A 17,896-nucleotide genomic window follows, 5' to 3' on the forward strand; every position below is an offset into this window, starting at 1 on the left:
TGAAGTAATCAGATTAAGAGTCATTTAAGCACAAGAGACATCTAATATTTACCCCCAGCCCAGCCAAGCACAGTTCAGAGGCTGGCGAACTCTGTGACACACACACACATCCATGTACACATATATATAGGCTATAATATGCAGCTGCACATAGGATATATCGATCATATCGTTTATGTATCTACCGTGTATACCGTCGTTTCTATTCACACAGAGAAAAATAGGAAAAATAAGAAAGAAAGTCGATCCATATTAGATATCTAGATCCCGATATGTATATAGCGCAGTCACGTATAAATCAATATGTATAGCGTGTTTTGTGGGCACGTCACATCGACTCGCGGCCAAATCTATATCTCGACTGACGGCCAAACCGTCAATCATTTTCTTTTCCCAATTCTTCGATTCTCTTTTTCTCTTTTTTGGCTATTGGTGAACGTATATAAATATACATGGTCACATTAGCCTCTCCATATCTATATAGCGGATATAAAAGAAGAAAACCTATACACATCCGGAAGCTTTTTTTCAAAGGAAGAAATGTTCTTCCATTTTTCGGTTGCCAAGGAAATGTACATAATATAATATCTAAATAAATGACATAGTATATTTATATATAATGCAGTAGAATAAATGGCCATCTGCGTTCTATATACTCCTATATTATATCCAGCTGGCAGCCAAGAATAAAGTTGGTGTCCTATTGTTGTACAAGAGCAGAGAGACGATCCTTTTCTGAATATACAAGACGATTGTTTCTAGACTCTCGAGTTTCTTCGACTTTGGGAAATCCCAAGTTTCCTTCCGACGACGACTTTTGGGGGCCCGGAGATATTATATGCACATAAAGATCAAGACGCCCAACAAAGTTGGGCCGATGAGTTATACTATATAAAAGGGGGGGGGGACTATACATATCTAGTCCATACATAGAGAATGAAATCGAGTGAATGACACGTCTATAATAATATATAATACACACAAACGACGCCGAAAGCTTCTAAACAGCTAGCTGCATCCGCCTTTTTTCTTCGGCTGTTGCTGCTGCTGCTGCAGTTGTTGTATATATATCCGAATGGGAATTATTGATTTGGCATCATCATCATCATCATCATCACGGCTGATGAAACACGCAGCAGACGTGACGGCACAGAGAAAGCCAGGAGCTATCAGAGTTTGGTCGAATCGTCAACGGTTACAGGGAAAATATATATTTGATATCTAAATAAATAAATACAACTTTCTTCTTATTCTTTTTCAGACCAACTTTAGCTCGGCTTGGCTGTATATCCATTCTGCTATGGATACAGGCCGGCAACACCACACCCTATTAAGGGGGTTGGAAGAGAAAGAGAAAAAAGGGGCTGGCTGGCCGTCTAAATAAGTATATTATCCAGCAACAGAGTATATATAAGCGTATATATATATGAAAGGGATATCGGTTGCCGTGGACACGTCATATAACAGTTTTCGGCTGTAGACTCTACACACACATAACACACATCAGTTGGTTGGACAAGTCATCCGGAGAAAGTTTTCCTCCAATCCCGTCCCGATTATTTCTTCTTCTTCTTTTGATCAGGAAAAAAACTCAAATTAAATTGTGTTTAATTTGACCTATTGCAGCGTGAATAATCGTGTTTGATTTTGGACGAGACACCGATTTCAATAGAAAGAAAAAGAATCAAAGGATGTTGCCGGGAATCGGCCAAAAGACCATCAAGGTAAAAAAAATCAAATCAAACTTATTTATTTATAATAAATAAATCACGACAGCTATATAATATAGATATATCGGCCAATGCTTTTTTTCCCGCACTGCATTATTGATCGCTATAGGTCTTCTCTAGATATCTCTCTCTCTCTCTAGTCTATATACACCCGTGGACGATTCTTTTTGATGATGGTGGTGGGGGCTTCTTAGATTTGCAGTCCCTGCCGGGCCTTATATTCTTTTGATTGTGTACCATAAATAAATATATATCTATATAAACCGAGAGTGAAAAGGATGGAGCTATAGTCTAGTGTACTGTATATAAGAGCAGCAGCAGCAGTAGCCTCGTCGTCGTCGGGGATATACCCCAAAAGCGTCAAGTGAATGCGAGTCATAAATCTGATCTGCGCAAAAACGGCGAGGCCCTGATAGCCCAGCACAGCAGCAACGGATAGGGAGATATATACTATGCGCTATTTGAGATTAAATATATATATAGAAACGGTCTCTCATCTAACAGCAGAGCATATCTACTATACAGCAGTTAATACAAACCCTCCCAAAAAAGGAGCTACAGCCTCTCTTTGAGGACACTCGGTGGTGGCAATCAGTTGCGTGTGCGGCCGGTTAAATAGACACACACACACACATTCTGCGCTGCGATGAAAAGAAGCAACTTCCTTCTTCTTCTTTCTTGTATCTATATTTAGGACCTCCATAGATCTCTCACTCGGCAACGCTTTTCACCGGTCAGAGAAAAGAATGAAGACCATTGAGTCACATATATAATAGTCATCAACATCTTACACATCAGAAATCTTTTGATGAAATGATGAAAAGGCATAGGGCCCATAGTTACTTCATCGCAATATTGCACGTAATATTGCACCCGGTGGCGGCACATGGCACAAGGTATCTATAATATTCAGTCACTCGATGGCAGATTCTTCACAGGCCGGCGCAGCTGACGCGTATATACAACATCAGTAAAGGGTGGAAGCAAGTGATGAGGTACGGCCAGGAGCCCAGTGATGTACAATTCTATTACCGCAGGAACCAGCAAGGAGCATCCCACTCCATCCAGTCAGACACAGCTATAGTAGATCGATGAAAAGATTTCAGGGCTAAATAAGGAGCTAGAGAGCTATAGACGATCGTGCATAATAGGCCTATTCAAAGAAATGGAAATGACTTGTTCAAAAGCCTAGAGGGGAAATGAGGAAAATGTATGAGAAAAACTAGGTGGAAGAAGAAGTAAATATATACAAAAGTCTGCTGGTTGGCGATGAATCAAAGTTTATTGATCAATCTCCTTTGCAAACATATCGTGAAATGATGTCTGCTCTACTGGGAACTTGTTTTTTCTTCGTATGTTAGTCCAACTATCGCAAATGTCAAACGCTTCACTTCCACGACGGAGTGCCTCTGCCTAAAGCCAGCGGCAGCAGCAGCAGCACGTCGTCATCATCCGGAAACTTCATCCCGTCTCCGGAGGATGACTATGACTACGATCTACATCGATTCCGGCCGCCTCAACTTGTCGCTGCCAGGTATAAATCCATCCATCCTATACACACACACATCCATTTCATACATGAAAATCTCATTTGAAATAAAAAAAAGTATTTCTTGCTAGCGAGAAAAGAGACACAATGATATAAAGAAAAGTCTATATACGAGATTGGACACAAGTGGAGAATAGACTATTGTACACAGCACCCGGCGCATATGTTATATAATATTTATCTACATCATATGAAAATTCCCATCTGGTCTATAGAGTAGCTAGTCCATATAGTGTAGTAGTTCTAGACTCCCTTTCGGTCGATCAATTTCCTTAACATGTCCGGCTGTCTACAACACACACCGGCTCCTATATATCAACTGGCTCCTTATTCTTTTCTTTTTTCGTCTATATCTTCTATTTCACGTACAATAAAAAGAAGAATAAATGTACATATTTCTTCTTCGTCTTTTCTTTTTTTGTATTCCCAAAATAAGATCGGCCGTTCATTTCGAACGTGATTCCAAACACATGGATCGTGAGCTGGCTGGTTTATCACCGCCAATCTATCCTCCTTACAAGGCGGATGCCAGCCGACCGTTTATACCCAAAACGGTCCTCTACGACCGACTGGTAATCAATTATATGTTTCAAAAGATGTATAATGATAACAAATGTGTTTTAAATCTTGATATATATTTTTGGGGGGGAGAGAGAGGGGCCTGCGTGCTGTTATATCTCTCTCGATCCGGTTAATTGAATGCAGATGAAAATGGCGCGGAGAGATAGAATAAATATCTAACGGAAATTGTTGTCATTTGCAATTCAAATTTCTTCGTATAGACTCTGCGCTTCGATGGGTTCTACTTTGAGGATTCGCTTGCCTGGGGCTATTCCCGCAGGGCCGTCCACCCGGTCAAGTTGTGTTACTATCTGGAGGACGACACGATCTCGGTTCACGAGCCCGTCACTCCGGTTCGTTTATTCGACAGTCTTCTTCTTACTTTTTTCTTTCTTTTTGCTCTTTTGCGCTTAAATTACCATAATCACGTTAGGTATATATTTATATGTATTATATAACACGCACATAGTGCTGTGGGCTGTATCTATAAAGAAATCCCGCGTGAATTTTCCTGATTTTTTAAAATATTCTGGCGGAACGTTGCGCGAGTGTGTGGTGATTCAATTTTCAGCTACGGCCCACGCAAAACTTTTAAGTTTTTTTTTTTCTTTTTTTCTATTTTATTTATTCAAAGAATTCTGGGCGTCCGCAAGGGAAACTTGTCCGCCGCCATAAAGTTTTCAAGTCCGGTCACGAAACGAAAGATGAAGACGGACGTGGTGGACGAGATGACGAGAGCCCTGACAAATACTGGCACTGGAAAGATTTGAATGTGGCGTCAGACGTTGACATCTTTGGACGTCGATTCCGGCTGACCAACTGCAACCAATGGACCAGAGTAAATAAGAAAGAAAAAAACGGAAAAATGTGTCAAAAATTCAAATAATTGAATTATTTTTCCGCGCTAAAAGAATTTCAATATTTGATATGTGTATGTGTATTTCTGTCGAAATCGCACAACAGGAATTCCTGATGAGCGCCGGGATACAAGTCAACGCGCCGGAAGACGTGCCGGAATCGCATCCGCCTTTGAAGAATAAGAACGACGCCGCCGCTGCGGCCTCACGATCCCGTTCTGCACCGCAGCGACGAAACCATCCGCTGAAAAAGTTTCTAGAACACGACGGCCAAATTCTCAGGTATATAGTCGGCCAACTGCATTCAAAATATTCCCGATCGATATCTAACCTCCCCACTATAATGTATAGAAAAAAGATTTGCATAAAATTGCCGCAACATTTTTTAAATTTATTTTTTCCTTTGGCGGAATTCAAAAAAAAAGATTCGGCTGCGTCTGGGACCGGCGCGGTGAAGAGAACGTAGGGCTGGATGAGCGACTGAAACCGTACGTGATGCGCTACTTCCTGGTGGACGACACGATCCAGATCACCGATGCGGAATTCGAGAGCAATCAAAAGCGAGGCCTGTACAGCTCCAACCGAGCCCAGGAGGCGGTTCTGTTGCGACGCCAGAGATTACCCAAAGGTTGTTGTTTTTAGAGGGGGGCTCCTTGTTTTTATTTTATTTTTTGGTTGGCCTATGAATTATTCATCGATCAAGTCGGTTCTGTTGTACGGAGTTTGTCTTCAGTCGCTTGGCGACGCCACTAACCGGATGAACGTGTTCTCCATTGCAGAACCGAGACCCATCATGACATCGCCAGCCGATGCGGCTGACATCACCTTCTACGACCCGCAGGATTTGATGCTGGCCAATGTCATTTCCGTTCACGGTCGACGGTAAGTTCCACCCCGGCACCCCCAACACGTACAAAGTTTGGGAAAAAAAATAATTTTTTTAAGGAGCCACCAACCCGCTCCTGTTTAGAAGCCACCCAAAATGGTTCCCCTGGGCTTGCGTGTCTCATTCAAGGAGCATTCAACCAGCCCAACACAACAAAAAAAGCGACTTTTCTCCTTATAGATCCATGCCCGTCCCTCCCTTCCGCTTTCGAGCTCAAATTGATCACATTTGAAATTCAAATGGCGAGCCCCCGCTCCCGCCAGCAGCCCCTCAACATTTGAAACACCCCCCTAAAGTCGATAACGACCGGCTCCTAAAAAAGAAGAAAAGTCGGGCACTTTGCTCCGGCCCAGCACACGTAAAACTAAAAGCTGGGCCAAAACTTTGCTCCTTTCACGCAATAGTTTCCAAAGAGACGTGTCTCTCCTCCTATTTTAGGAGTGGGGGTCTGTCAAAGTGCCCAGAGTATATAGGAAAAAAGGAATCAAATAGATTGAAATCTTTTTTTATTTTTTGTTTTGTTTTCAAACAGGTTCGTGTTGGTGGAAACGGGCGACGACTTTACACGATCTTTTTACCGCAATCATTTCGATGTCGTCGACTTCACTCCCGTACAATTGGATTAAACACGTTCTTCGAATTTTTTGACATTGACACACGAAAAAAAGAGAGAAAAAATAAAACACAACAAGGATAAATATTTTTCTTTGTCTTTTCTCACTCATATTTGTGTGTGTATGTGTGTAACATCTTTTTTTGTGTGTGTGTATTGATTTTTGTTAGTTTTTCAGGTTTTTTAGCTTTTTTCTTTTTTAGTTTGTTTGAAATTGCGCGCGCGAGCAAAACACGATAAGGCAGAGTCAACCAATGAACTTGCACATCAAACGGCCTCGCAAGCGCGCTCTATGGGGGAGAAAAAGAACGAAAATATTTTTGACATTTCAAAAAAAAACAAAAAAAAGGAAAAACACACACGTAAATATTACACACAATAATAAATGGAAGCCGTGAACAACAGTAAACGACAAAGCCACATCGAAAAAATAGGGAGGGAGAAAGAAATGCTTGAAGTAGAATATCTAGAAGATTGAAACATTTTGGTTGGGGGGCAGAAAACAAACAATGGCAGAGTATGTAATAATAATAGTATACAGATCATTTTGGTTCAAACATTGTGGGAATCGGGGATACTCTTTTTTTTCTTATTTTCCAGTTTTGTGTGTGAGGACTGAGACTGGTCGAAGTAAGCATGAATCTTCTTTGTGAATCAGTTCCTCCCAGACAAAACGAAACAGATGTGACAACAAACAGCAGGAGATGATTGGGCAAGAGTTCATTGAGAAACTGAAGACAGATATAGAGGAAGGAAGCGAAAAATGAGGAAGCATATATCACAGAAGTTAACTAATAATATATAATATAATATGTAGATGAGAGATTTTGAGAAGGTAAAGAGTATGTAAGTAGAGAACAGAGATAGATAGAGAGAGCGGGGGAAAAATGGGCTTATTACAAACAAACAAAAGAGCAAAACATTTCTCAGTGGATGGGTTCTTTCAAAAAACAGAGACAGCGATGAGAAGAGTGACTAGGAGCCAAAAAAAAAAAGAACAAGAAATGGAATTCAATCAAGCCTGGTATAGGAGGGGGAACTACTCCAGTGTAAAACAATCTTCATTTGCCATTCACCAAAAATCCAACAATTATTCTCCTTTTTTTGTTTCTCTTTAAATATTACAAGTATATTGGGGAGAGGGATAGCTTTGTTATTCCTTTGAAACTCGTATGTGTGTGTGATAACTTTGTGCGTCACTGGACATAAATGACGTAAATCTCTCCCCCACTGGTCGATGAGTTTGGTGTCGTCAGTGGATATATCTCGCGAGGAAAAAAACCAACAAACAAAAAAGACAAATTTTTTAGGAGAAGTTGTGTGGCAGTTTGATTTGAACTTGGTTCCCGTTTTTTTCCCAGCAAACACCAATTTGTTGTTTGTTTTAATCCCGTTCGTTTAAGATGTGAACGAAACTAGCCGGGAAGACGCCTCGCCGTTTGGGGTCACTCTCCACGTAGCCTTCCATCCAATTCTCGTCTTCCGTCTTCTCGATCATGACTACAAGGATCTCACCCTCGCGGAACGATACCTCATCGTCATTATCCGCTTCGCAATCGTAAAGGGCCCGACACCGTCGTCCTGGACAAAGCGGAAAAAAACGGGAAAATTAGCAATTCAAATGAGGAACGTCAATCAATAAGTTAAGAGGATAAGATATGATGCCCATACCTCTGGCGGGTGGTAATGGCTTATCGTTGAATTCTCCATCCGACGGAGCCGATGATAGGCTCTCGGTGGAACGGCCGTTGCGACTGTTGAGCGGCTTCGATAAATTGACGACCGCACTAACATTAGCCGGAGTTGGAGGGGGCGGACCCCGAGGCCGATTAGAGCTTGTAGTGCTGGCCAGGCTGGTGGCCGAGCCGTGTAATTTCCTCAACTGCGGCAATTCTCCTTTGGGCAATACAAGTTTAGCCCCGGCTAGAAAAATAAAAATAAAAATTATCCCGACGACAATTTGGCTACGTGAAGGAAAAACATACGGAGATGGGCGGCCGAATGGTGGAAAGTGCGGGTCTTTGTCGAGTCGAGATAATCGGCGACGAGCGATTTCCTCGACTGAGAATGAGATTCGCTGGGCGGTTTCATCCGCTGCGTTGGGAAAGAGACGCCATAGTCGGAGGCGTTGCGACTGTGCGTGTTTTGCGACGAAGCTCTGGTGAATGTCGACGAATTGGTCGACGTCGGAGGAGGAAGTGGGGCCGCTCTCTTTTTCAAACTTCCGACATTGGCGGCGGTGACAGCTGCAGCCGCTGCAGCAGCGGCGGCGGAAGATGTTGTTGTTGTTGTTGTAGAGGAGGAATTGTTATTCTTTTTATTGGTCAGCACAGAGAGGCTGTTGCCAGATCCGGCCATAAGAGCGGCGGCTGTATTGACAGATGACCCCCCACTTCCGTTGCCCGTCGTCACTGCCGGAGGGAAGAAAGCCGCATTACGTGATGATTGATTCCCCCCACTGCCTCCGCCTCCTCCGCCTCCGCTGTTGGGACTGGAACCGGAACGTAAACTGTCGGAAGTCGAGGATCGCGAGCGGAGTTGCACTGGTGACTCTCGACCAGCAAAACTGGGCGGTCGTGATCGAACGCGTCGATCGGGAGTCGGAATTCCATTCTGCATCAATCAAAATGTCAATCAGCTCGATTCGCGAATTGATTTCTTTTCTACTCAAATTTACCACCGTGTTTTCAATGACTGTCATATCCTCGTCCGACAAGTCGATGGATCCGGCCTCATCCTGTGACAAGTTCCAATCAATGCTGACATTTTCCAACTGTGATTTCCGGTTTTGCGTTGACTGGCGAATCTATAAACGACAAAAGAAATTCGATTTTTCAAAAATTATTGGACTTTTCAATCGATTGGGCAATTGTGACTACCAGGTCTTCGCAGACGGTGGACCCGTATTCTTTGGCCAGATCGACGGCCGTTCTCTTATCTTTGGTCTCGGCCACCACATTGGCCCCGGAGCGCAGCAAAAGTTTCAGACATTCCGGCTGGTTGTAGAGGGCGCAATAGTGGACGGCCGTGTGTCCGTCGACGGTCGTCGCGTCCAGATTGCTGGCGTTCTCCACCAGAAAGTCGACAATGTGAAGGGAATGGCCTCGTTCGCGACGGATTGCCATGTGCAAGGCCGTCTCTCCCGCGTTCTAAATTGGTAAAAAAAGAGAAAAAACATTTTTCAGGAGGCTCAGGAGGAGCACAACACACGCGCGGCCAGGAACTAAATTCCTACGCTGTCAATGAAGGGCTTCGAAAAGTCGGCTCCTTCGACGTAGGCTTGTAAAAGCTGATGGATGTCTTTGTTATTGAGGGCGTGCTCGACGTCACTGTGCAAGTCACGTATGTCCGTACTCGTCTTGATGGCGAACTTCTTGTCAATGTACTTGGCCCGGATGAATTCGCTCCGCTCCTCCCTGAAGAATAAAGTCAAAACGTCATCACACAAAAATGTCCACAAAATTTTAGGCTTTTATACAAAATAGTTACATGGTGCTGTTGAGGTTGGGCTTTGAAATGTGCAGAGTCGCTTCCATAATCTCGTTGAAACTGTGGTTGGACATGTGCCGGGCAATGAGCAGTTGTGACGTTGGCACGTGATCCAGCTGTCGTTTCATTAAAAGAGGAAAGGCGAAAGAACGAAAAAACGTTAAGTCAATAATGGCGTTGGATGGGGTGCGCGCGCGCGACAGAGAGAGAGTGAATGAAACGCTGATGAAAGATGATGAACGGAGCTCTCACCACTAACGACTGGATTCGTGACACATGAACGCCCATTTCACGGTGTACGCCCGAGCATTCGATGCAGATGATTACGCCAAAGTTGGTCGACAACCACGTCGCATCTGAGCCAAATGACACACACAGAAAAAAATAAACCAATTAAGCAGACCGTTACAAAATGGCGCCATTTTTTTAAAAAAAGAAAAGAAACCACGACACATTTTCTTTTTTGTTTCGTAAGGAAAAATAATGGAACTCATCCAGAGGGTCAAATTTTTCAAACAAAAAGAAAAGAATAATGGTTAACGATCAAACGATTTGGAAATTCCTTTGGCCAAAGAACAAACAAATGGCTAGCGGCTGGCCAAAGATAAATACTCTCATCATCTCTCTCGTTGATGACGTTCGAACGTCGAGAGGTCATCATCATCATCATCTGTTCTTATTCTTTTATTCTTTTCTTTTATTTTCTCCACGACGTGACGTGATTGACGTACCGTTCTGAGAACAGCAGTCGGCGCAGCGATCGTTGCCCGGCAGTCGCAAAACGTATCGGATAATGGCCTGCTGCAGTTCGAGGAAGCCTTGATTGACTTTGGGACCGTGACGGCCATTGTCGTCGAAGGCCTTCATCAGGGCTCCTTCCTTGCTGTTGACCATCACCGAAATCCAGGCCGCCATTTCTTCTTCCTCCTCCGTTTGAAAGTGGTAAGTTCGATTGTCTGCGTTTAGGTCAAATAGAAAATCCAAATAAAACAAGAAATGTTTTTAAAATAAGAAAATGAATCCGGTTCAACTGCTGCCTTGCTCGTCTGTTATGAAAAAATGGTTAATGCACATCAACAACCGGATCACGCGCCCTTGTTTTTTGTTTAGTTATTTGCTGGCTGGTCGAAATTGGATTATACAATTTGACAGGAGCAACAAAACAAAAGAAAAAGGACGAGAAATGAAACTACATAAATAAGATGGAAATGGTTGTTTTGTGTATATGTGGCCGAAATGGCCGCAAGGTCTTTCTCTGTGGTGGTGGTGGTTGAAAACAAAGGACACCAAATAGAAAGAATAAAGAAATGAGATTTTTTGGTGAAGGCGCGGATGGCCGCCCATGAAAGAGTCAAATAACCTTGCGGCGAAAAAAGGTCTGGAGCGTGAAAACAAAAAGACCTTCCTCCATCGTCTTCCAACACCAGAAAAGAAAAAAGAAAACAACTCGTATGGCGCGTTTAGTTTCACTTCAGTTCGTGACTGAGCCCGTGAGGAACGACGGCGAGCATATCCATCATCATTTACGAAGCTATACGGAGATGGGATGGGATGGGAGATAGTCCTTACACGAGATGAGATCGAAGCAGCGGCGATCCTCGGCGTGATTGGGCACGGGTTTGATCTGACAGGTGAGCAGGTTGACCCGGGTCGGCGGCTTGGTCTCGTCGGCGTGGTAGATGGAGAGAAATCCGTCGGCCCGCACTTCGCAGCGGCGCTTTTGCCACACCTTGCGCACTTTGCCTTCCGACTTTTTGAGCAGGAAGCCCGTCCGGCTCGAGCCGTGCTGCTTGTTGCCCTGCAGCTGGTGGCGAGAGTAACCCCCTCCGCCATTGTTGCCCCCTCCGCCGCCGTTGTTGCTCCCGCCTCCGCTGTTGTTGGCGACGTTTCCACCAATTCCGCCGGCCATCCCTCCGCCGTTACCGCCGGCGTGACTCTGCACAATTGGCTGCTGTTGCTGCTGCTGCTGCTGCCACGTAAACAAAAAGAAAACCACATTAATCCTCCTGGGCTTTGCTCTAACTCGTTTCGTGGCGTTCGCTCGGCTCTTTTCGGACGCGCACACAACAACAACAACAACAATCGACTAACTGGCAAAGTCTAAATAGATTGGACAGGCAGCACGGCGTGTCTGCATTTTCATTGTTTCTCCACCCCACAGAACAATTGAAATGAAATCCCTCCGGTTTTCTTGGAACTGTGTGACACTGACGGTCACGACAGTTCACGACCGAAGCCTCTCTCGCTCAAACCGCATCGATGACGCACGTCCGTGAGTCGTCGTCGTTGTTGTTTTGGTTGACGTAAACTGACCTCTTTGTCGAAAACGTGAGAACTTTTGAGCAATTGACGCAGGTCGGCCAATTGTTTGCGCTCCTCGTCCTGTTTCTGGCGGATCCGCTGCAATCCCTGCGATAGATCCGTAATGTACGAGCCGAAATGCTCGATCGTCTTGAGTCCGTCCTGGAAGTAACTGCAAGCAAAGCAAAACAAACAACGAATGATGAAAACGGAAATATAAAATAACCTTTTTTCTCTTTCTATCCCGCCAGCCATCAATCCATCCATCATTTGGATCAGTGGAGCACATCAATCGCACGATGGATGGCAATGGCGGATACTTGCGGGATCCATTCTTTCCCATTTTTTAAAAGTTGCGGCCGCCCTTCAACAACGAGAATATCGTGAACAAACGCTTGATTGATTTCCATCCGGAGAGACCAGAGAATTTATTGCGTAACGTTTATATTACGGTCTCTCAAAGTCACGTCTTTCATTTGTTTTGTTTTTTGGGGCTTCTAAGGCCACCCGGGTAGGTATCAATAAGCCAAAGTCACTGATGCCTTATCTTGAATTGCGTCAATTCAATTAGCCCCGCAATTAATTCCGTAAAGGGGAGTCGATAGAAATTTAAAACAAATCGATTTGTATATACTTGTGCTGGGCGTGGTAGTACTCGAGGAGGTGCTGCAACAGTTCCACACCTTTTTTCGTCTTGATTTCGTTGACTTTCAGCAAATACTAAAAAATAGAAAAAGAAAAGAAATAAGAGAAATTTGTCAAACAACATTTCAAGGTTTTCTATCCAACGACAACAACAACAAACTAAAAGCGGAAGTATGCTTCGAGGGTGACTAATTGCTGCGCTATCCGTGCCTTCATTCCTCCAAACATTTTTCCCTCCCATTTTCTCAATTTTCTTTTATTTTTCTTTTATTTTTAAAAAAAGATAAAGATCAAAAATGTCAAAAATTGGGAAAGAAAAGTGTCTAAATAATTACCTCACACATCTGGAGTTGAAACATTTTGCGTTCGGGATCGAGCTCTTCGGCCACTTCGGCGGCCGTGATCTCGGATCGGATGAATCCGGCTTCTTTGGCCTGGGCTTTCTTCTCCTTTTCCAGTTTGCCGTACTTGGTGTCGTAGTCTTTACACGCCCGGTCAAAAGGCCGTTTCAAATCACCGCGGGCGCCTCTCAGATCGCCTTTCAGCAGACTGTCCAGGGGGAACTGCACGATGTTGGCACAATTCTGCATCTGCGCTCACCCAACCACCACCACCACCACCGGGGGAGGGCAACGAATAAAAAGGCGAATCAATACAAATGATGCTGGGATCTCAACAGTTTTTCTCCTCATCTTACCAGGGTCCGGAGCAGAGCCGAGAGCTCCTTGGTGACGACGGCGAACTTGATGAAAGCCGCTCCGATTTCGGCTTCTTGGTCTTTACTCAGGGCCGTCGTTCCAAGACGTTCCAGCGCCCGTGAAAGGTAGTTCTCATTATCCGTGTGCGCTGTGTGTGAATGTGACAATAAATTTCAGGTTTTTCAATTTTTGTAAAAAAAAAAAAAATTTGATCTCTAGACACAATGGTGGTTGCCCAACAACAACAACAACAACAACGTCGTAAAAAAGAGAGAGAGAGACACTTTGGAGAGCGTGCGAACCAGTTCTTTCATCCCCAATCAATGTTTCCTCCTCCTCTTTTATGATTATTATTTATTTCAAAAAGTCGGGTACTAATTTTTAACGCGCCATTGGCCTGGGCGCAAACGCTAATGAACAAACCGCAGTTAAATGCAAGAGAGAGAAAGAAAGAAAAACAACACACACAGACACAAAAGGGCATCAGAATTAAGACTCGGTCTATAGTGTGAGCGCATTTAACTACATTATATTCCCTTTATATTCTTTCGCCCAAAAAAGTCCTTTTTGTGTTTTTTTTTAACGATTCAGACATAAAAGGTTAACACCGTGTGGCAGAAAAAAAAAAAGTTACGAGTCCCCGGGTTATTATTATTATTATATCGGATCATGACGCCGCCGCCTTTTTGGAATATCATCTACTATATACACTACTATAGACCGGTAGTACCGTTATATTATACACATCGCCAGCTCAAGAATAAAAGAAGAAGAAAAAATCACTGGCCAAAAAAGCTCTCTTCTCGCTTCTTTTCTAATTCCAGGGATTAGACACACAAAAGAAATTTCTTCTCCTTTTTTTCTTTCTCTCTCCCGAATACCAAAATTGGATTTCTACATTTTGATAGGGAAACTAGAATGGAGACCCCGTCCGTTTTGTCGGAATAAATCCTCCTTCTACCAGGGTCCCATCCAAAAAAAAGTTGTTATGTAAAATATTTTCAAGAAAATTTCTTTTCTTACCGTTGCCACTAGCGTGCATAGCTTTGACAGCTTTCTTCAACTTGGTAAGTCCTTCTCGGTCCACATCGAGGATCTGATTGTCAAAAAAAGAGAGAAAAAGAATTAGACATCTACATAACATAAGAAATACAAATTCCACAAAGTCCACCGAGCATAACACACACACACACAATCTTAGTTACGAGAGTACAGTAACATTCCCGTCCGCCCCCTCTGGCATTCTTTTTTTAAAAACATCGATGCCATAGTTTCTCTCAAGCTCTTTTTTATTTTATTTTTTCCTCCTCCTGCTGCTATCACATTCCCAGTGGGTCTGGAAAACTTTGCTATCGATGACTTAGCAAAAGTCCCACATACCGTTGGCTGTGTTATGCCATCTGGTTATATAAAACTAATAATAACGTACTAGATTTCTCTTTTTTCTTCTTGTAAATCAGATTATTATTTTATGTAGTACCAAAAGATCTTTATTTTTATTTTTTCGGTAAACAGAATAATTTAGAATAGTAGAAAGGTCTTGGCTTCCTTTTTTTCTCGGGGAGGGTATTGATGAGGTCGTTGACGGGCGCCAAAAGGAATAAAACTTGGCGTTATATAGTAGTAGTAGGAGGTGGAGTTAGATGGATGAACGTTCACGAACAACTCATTATAACTCAATTACGACCGAAATGATAGGCTCAGTCAAAGAGGGACAACTACAGAAGAAGAATAAGAAAAAAGAGGGAAATTGAAAATAAAAATAAAAGAAACGGTCGACCTTTACAAGGTTCTTTTTCTTTTCCCGTTTGGGAATCAACTGCTGGCATCATCTCACGCAATAAACCATAGAAGAAGAAAAAAACCTTTTTTTTTGTTTTGTTTTATTTATACGGCGGCTCAGAGGCCTGACAGAACACACATCTATTTGTTGTTGTCCCTTTGTTGTTCTAGTGGAAAACTGATCCGCTTTCTTTTTGTTTGTTTCTAGAATTATTAAAAAAAAAAATAAAAAACGAGAAATCTCTCAACCAGCTGCAGTCGAGGACAATTGTTACACGATATCCTTTATATATATATATATACTCCCCTGGACTTTAGAGCTTAGACTTATTTTTTTTTAAATACCCCCCAAAAAAGAGGAGGAGGGATCGATTTCAATGACGTAATGAGTTCTCCAGCAAAGTACATATTTTTTTCCTTCTTCTTCCAACAGTCGCTGACTTTGATTCATTTCAAAGTGAGTGGGGACAGGTAACACAAAATAGAAGGGAGCAGAGCGGAAGCCAGTCCCCATCTACTCCACTTCCGCCGATTAGTTTCGGTGTATGCCCCCCTACACTGGCAAAGATAGACGACGGCCATCCCAACCGTCTCTCAACTTCAAAAGAAGAAAACTTTTTTTTGAGGGGGGGAAATGTCATCCGCATACAAAAGAGAAGAAAAAAAGAAGAAGAAAATATCATAAATAGAAAACGCCCAGAAAAAGTTGAGAGATTTCTGCTCGTATCAATTGGTAGGAAATGACAGCTGCTCGTAAAGAGAACATCTACCTGGAAAAATGGTGAACATTGTGACAATTTGTTGAAGGGCTCTCTCTCTCTCCCAGGAAACGGAAGTTCTCTCTCTTCTGGGCGCTTAATTACAATCAACAAGTCGCAAAAAAAAAGAAACTAACCAACTTTGTGTGTGTGTGTGTAATGGCCGTCCTTCTTTTGTTTCAAGGGATATCTAACGTTATGTTCGGAATGCCCACGGATCCGATTTCTCTCCCTTTTATTTTTTCCCTCGCTCCATTTCCTAGTCGGATAAACCCCCCCTCCTCGTTTCGTACACGTTCGTAAATAGTTACACACGTTCCAAGGTTCCGGTTACGATAGCGGATTGTCGGGACCTACCCCCCTCCTCTACCAGCCATTTACCCCAATCCCCAATTGGATAGACGTCACATAGATAAACAACGACCGGAAATAAGGTTACGACGCGTCCGTGATCCGATCAAAAAGGCATAAATCCTTAAAATAAAAATAAAATAAAAGGTGGACCGGAACAATAATAATAAAACCAAATATTATACAACCGCCCCCCACCACCACCAGAAGAGAAAGGGCTGACCACCATCTAACCTTGGATCGATTCCCGCCATACTACGTACGTACGTATATACTACAGTGTAGTTACGTAGGCTTCCGGACTGATGAGGAACGTGACAAAATAACTTTTTTTTGTTGTGTGATCGAGTAGTGGCATAAAATAACAACAGCAGCCAACAAAGAATAGAAATTGGGTTTCTCGGTTGTTGTTGTTTTTTTCTTATTGACGTCATTGGCAGACTGTACATATGCGCACAGAGTTGGCAGGGGCCTGGATCGATCGTGTGTGTGTATCAACGGCCGGGGAAAAATGTTTTCTTGTAGTATCTTTTTCTGTTGGCCTGCCAGGGAATCTCTACCAGCACACTACTACTCTTTTTAGGACTATACCATGGTCTGTCATCCATCTTAATCCAGGGCCTACCCGTCCGTCACACCCGTATGATAAAACTACTCCTGGTGTTTGTGCGTTTTCAGCACGTCACATTCGCTTCCATTCTCATTTTTGTAACTATAAACAGACCAACAACAAACTTAGTTGATATCTAAGCAAACTATTTCTAGAATAATAATCAAAATTTCTAACCTCTTCCAGGGCGGCGACCGTTTGTCGACACTGCGACATGCGCGAAACGAACGTCGACGTTGTGGGCGAGTCGACATCTTCGCGGCTTTCTTCCACAAATTCCGAGACGCTGATTAATCCCGGCATGGCGGATGTTTGTTACTTTCACAGAAAACGTCAGAAAAATTCCCAACGGAAATGGCAGAGAGACGAGCAACAACACACACACACGACGAAATAATAAAAAAATAAAAAAGACGAGGGATAGACAAACACACACACAACTCCGCAGACGACGAAAAAAGGATCAAAATGGCCACGGAAATGTTGATATACTCCCCTCCGGATGAAACTTTTTTTCTTCTTTTTTCTTCCAACAAAACTCTGCAATGTTGTTGTTTTCAAGGCTTATTATTATTCTAGTTTTTTCTCTTGGATTTATGGCGTTTCTTTTTACGTCTAGTAGGCGAGTTTCGTTTTGTTTTAGTTATCCATTGGTAACGATGATTCCCACCAGTTGTGAGTCAGCAGAGAGCAAACTGATGATGGTTTTCGACACGGTCATGGCTGAATTGTTTCTTCCTTTTTTTTCTTTTTTAAATCACTACGACTTTGAGATAGACTTAGCCAGAAGGGATGGTTCACGAGAAAAAGTAATTGTTGAGAGGGTTACACGATTTACATGAAACAATTGTGTGGTGAGAAGACGTGTTTGTCTATTACAATCAATTGAAGCACATTAACAGTACACACAAATTCGATTTACAACAATTTTTTCGTTTTGCTATGAAGCCGTAAACGCACACCCCACCCAACACGTTTGACGTTTCACGTTAGACTACACTCTAGAAAGACGAAACGCCCTCAGCCCCTCAGTGGCCATGAAAATTTTTCTGGGTTTGGTTTGATT

At 43.0% G+C, this 17,896-nt stretch overlaps 2 protein-coding genes across 5 annotated transcripts; one reads left to right on the forward strand and one right to left on the reverse strand.

Annotated features, from left to right (window-relative positions):
• Positions 1 to 1,492: 1,492 nt before the first annotated feature.
• Positions 1,493 to 6,341, forward strand: LOC124336254 (EF-hand domain-containing family member C2-like). Its single transcript, XM_046789990.1, has 9 exons — positions 1,493 to 1,724; positions 3,092 to 3,264; positions 3,716 to 3,851; positions 4,062 to 4,193; positions 4,475 to 4,678; positions 4,804 to 4,979; positions 5,123 to 5,325; positions 5,477 to 5,579; positions 6,116 to 6,341. The coding sequence occupies exons 1-9, from the start codon at positions 1,692 to 1,694 to the stop codon at positions 6,207 to 6,209; spliced, it is 1,254 nt and encodes a 417-aa protein (XP_046645946.1). The 5' UTR covers positions 1,493 to 1,691; the 3' UTR covers positions 6,210 to 6,341.
• LOC124336044 (arfGAP with SH3 domain, ANK repeat and PH domain-containing protein-like) lies at positions 6,342 to 17,822 on the reverse strand. 4 transcript variants are annotated; one of them, XM_046789638.1, is made up of 16 exons: positions 17,008 to 17,822; positions 14,353 to 14,425; positions 13,329 to 13,477; positions 12,967 to 13,221; positions 12,621 to 12,706; positions 11,999 to 12,158; positions 11,255 to 11,645; positions 10,417 to 10,641; positions 9,938 to 10,041; positions 9,686 to 9,801; positions 9,432 to 9,612; positions 9,076 to 9,345; positions 8,874 to 9,002; positions 8,182 to 8,809; positions 7,868 to 8,119; positions 6,342 to 7,777 (listed from the first exon to the last, which is right to left on the reverse strand). In XM_046789638.1, exons 1-16 carry the CDS (start codon positions 17,131 to 17,133, stop codon positions 7,581 to 7,583), a joined length of 3,342 nt encoding a protein of 1,113 aa, XP_046645594.1. In that variant the 5' UTR covers positions 17,134 to 17,822; the 3' UTR covers positions 6,342 to 7,580. The 4 variants fall into 4 exon arrangements, with proteins under 4 accessions (XP_046645594.1, XP_046645593.1, XP_046645592.1 ...); XM_046789637.1 differs by having other exon boundaries at positions 11,255 to 11,648; XM_046789636.1 differs by having other exon boundaries at positions 11,255 to 11,651; positions 17,008 to 17,821.
• Between the last annotated feature and the right edge of the window lie 74 nt (positions 17,823 to 17,896).

This window comes from Daphnia pulicaria, chromosome 4, assembly GCF_021234035.1.
Source record: "Daphnia pulicaria isolate SC F1-1A chromosome 4, SC_F0-13Bv2, whole genome shotgun sequence".
NCBI classification, from domain to species: Eukaryota; Metazoa; Arthropoda; class Branchiopoda; order Diplostraca; family Daphniidae; genus Daphnia; species Daphnia pulicaria.

Excerpts from the sequence above, each read along its gene's own strand:
- LOC124336254 (XM_046789990.1), top strand. The coding sequence starts at position 1,692 with ATGTTGCCGGGAATCGGCCAAAAGACCATCAAG. Across the intron at positions 1,725-3,091 it reads TCGGCCAAAAGACCATCAAG|TCCAACTATCGCAAATGTCA; the intron begins GTAAAAAAAATC and ends TTCGTATGTTAG. Across the intron at positions 4,679-4,803 it reads ACTGCAACCAATGGACCAGA|GAATTCCTGATGAGCGCCGG; the intron begins GTAAATAAGAAA and ends ATCGCACAACAG.
- LOC124336044 (XM_046789635.1), bottom strand. The coding sequence starts at position 17,133 with ATGCCGGGATTAATCAGCGTCTCGGAATTTGTGGAAGAAAGCCGCGAA. Across the intron at positions 13,222-13,328 it reads CGGCTCTGCTCCGGACCCTG|ATGCAGAATTGTGCCAACAT; the intron begins GTAAGATGAGGA and ends GGGTGAGCGCAG. Across the intron at positions 11,655-11,998 it reads CTCACGTTTTCGACAAAGAG|CAGCAGCAGCAGCAACAGCA; the intron begins GTCAGTTTACGT and ends TTTACGTGGCAG.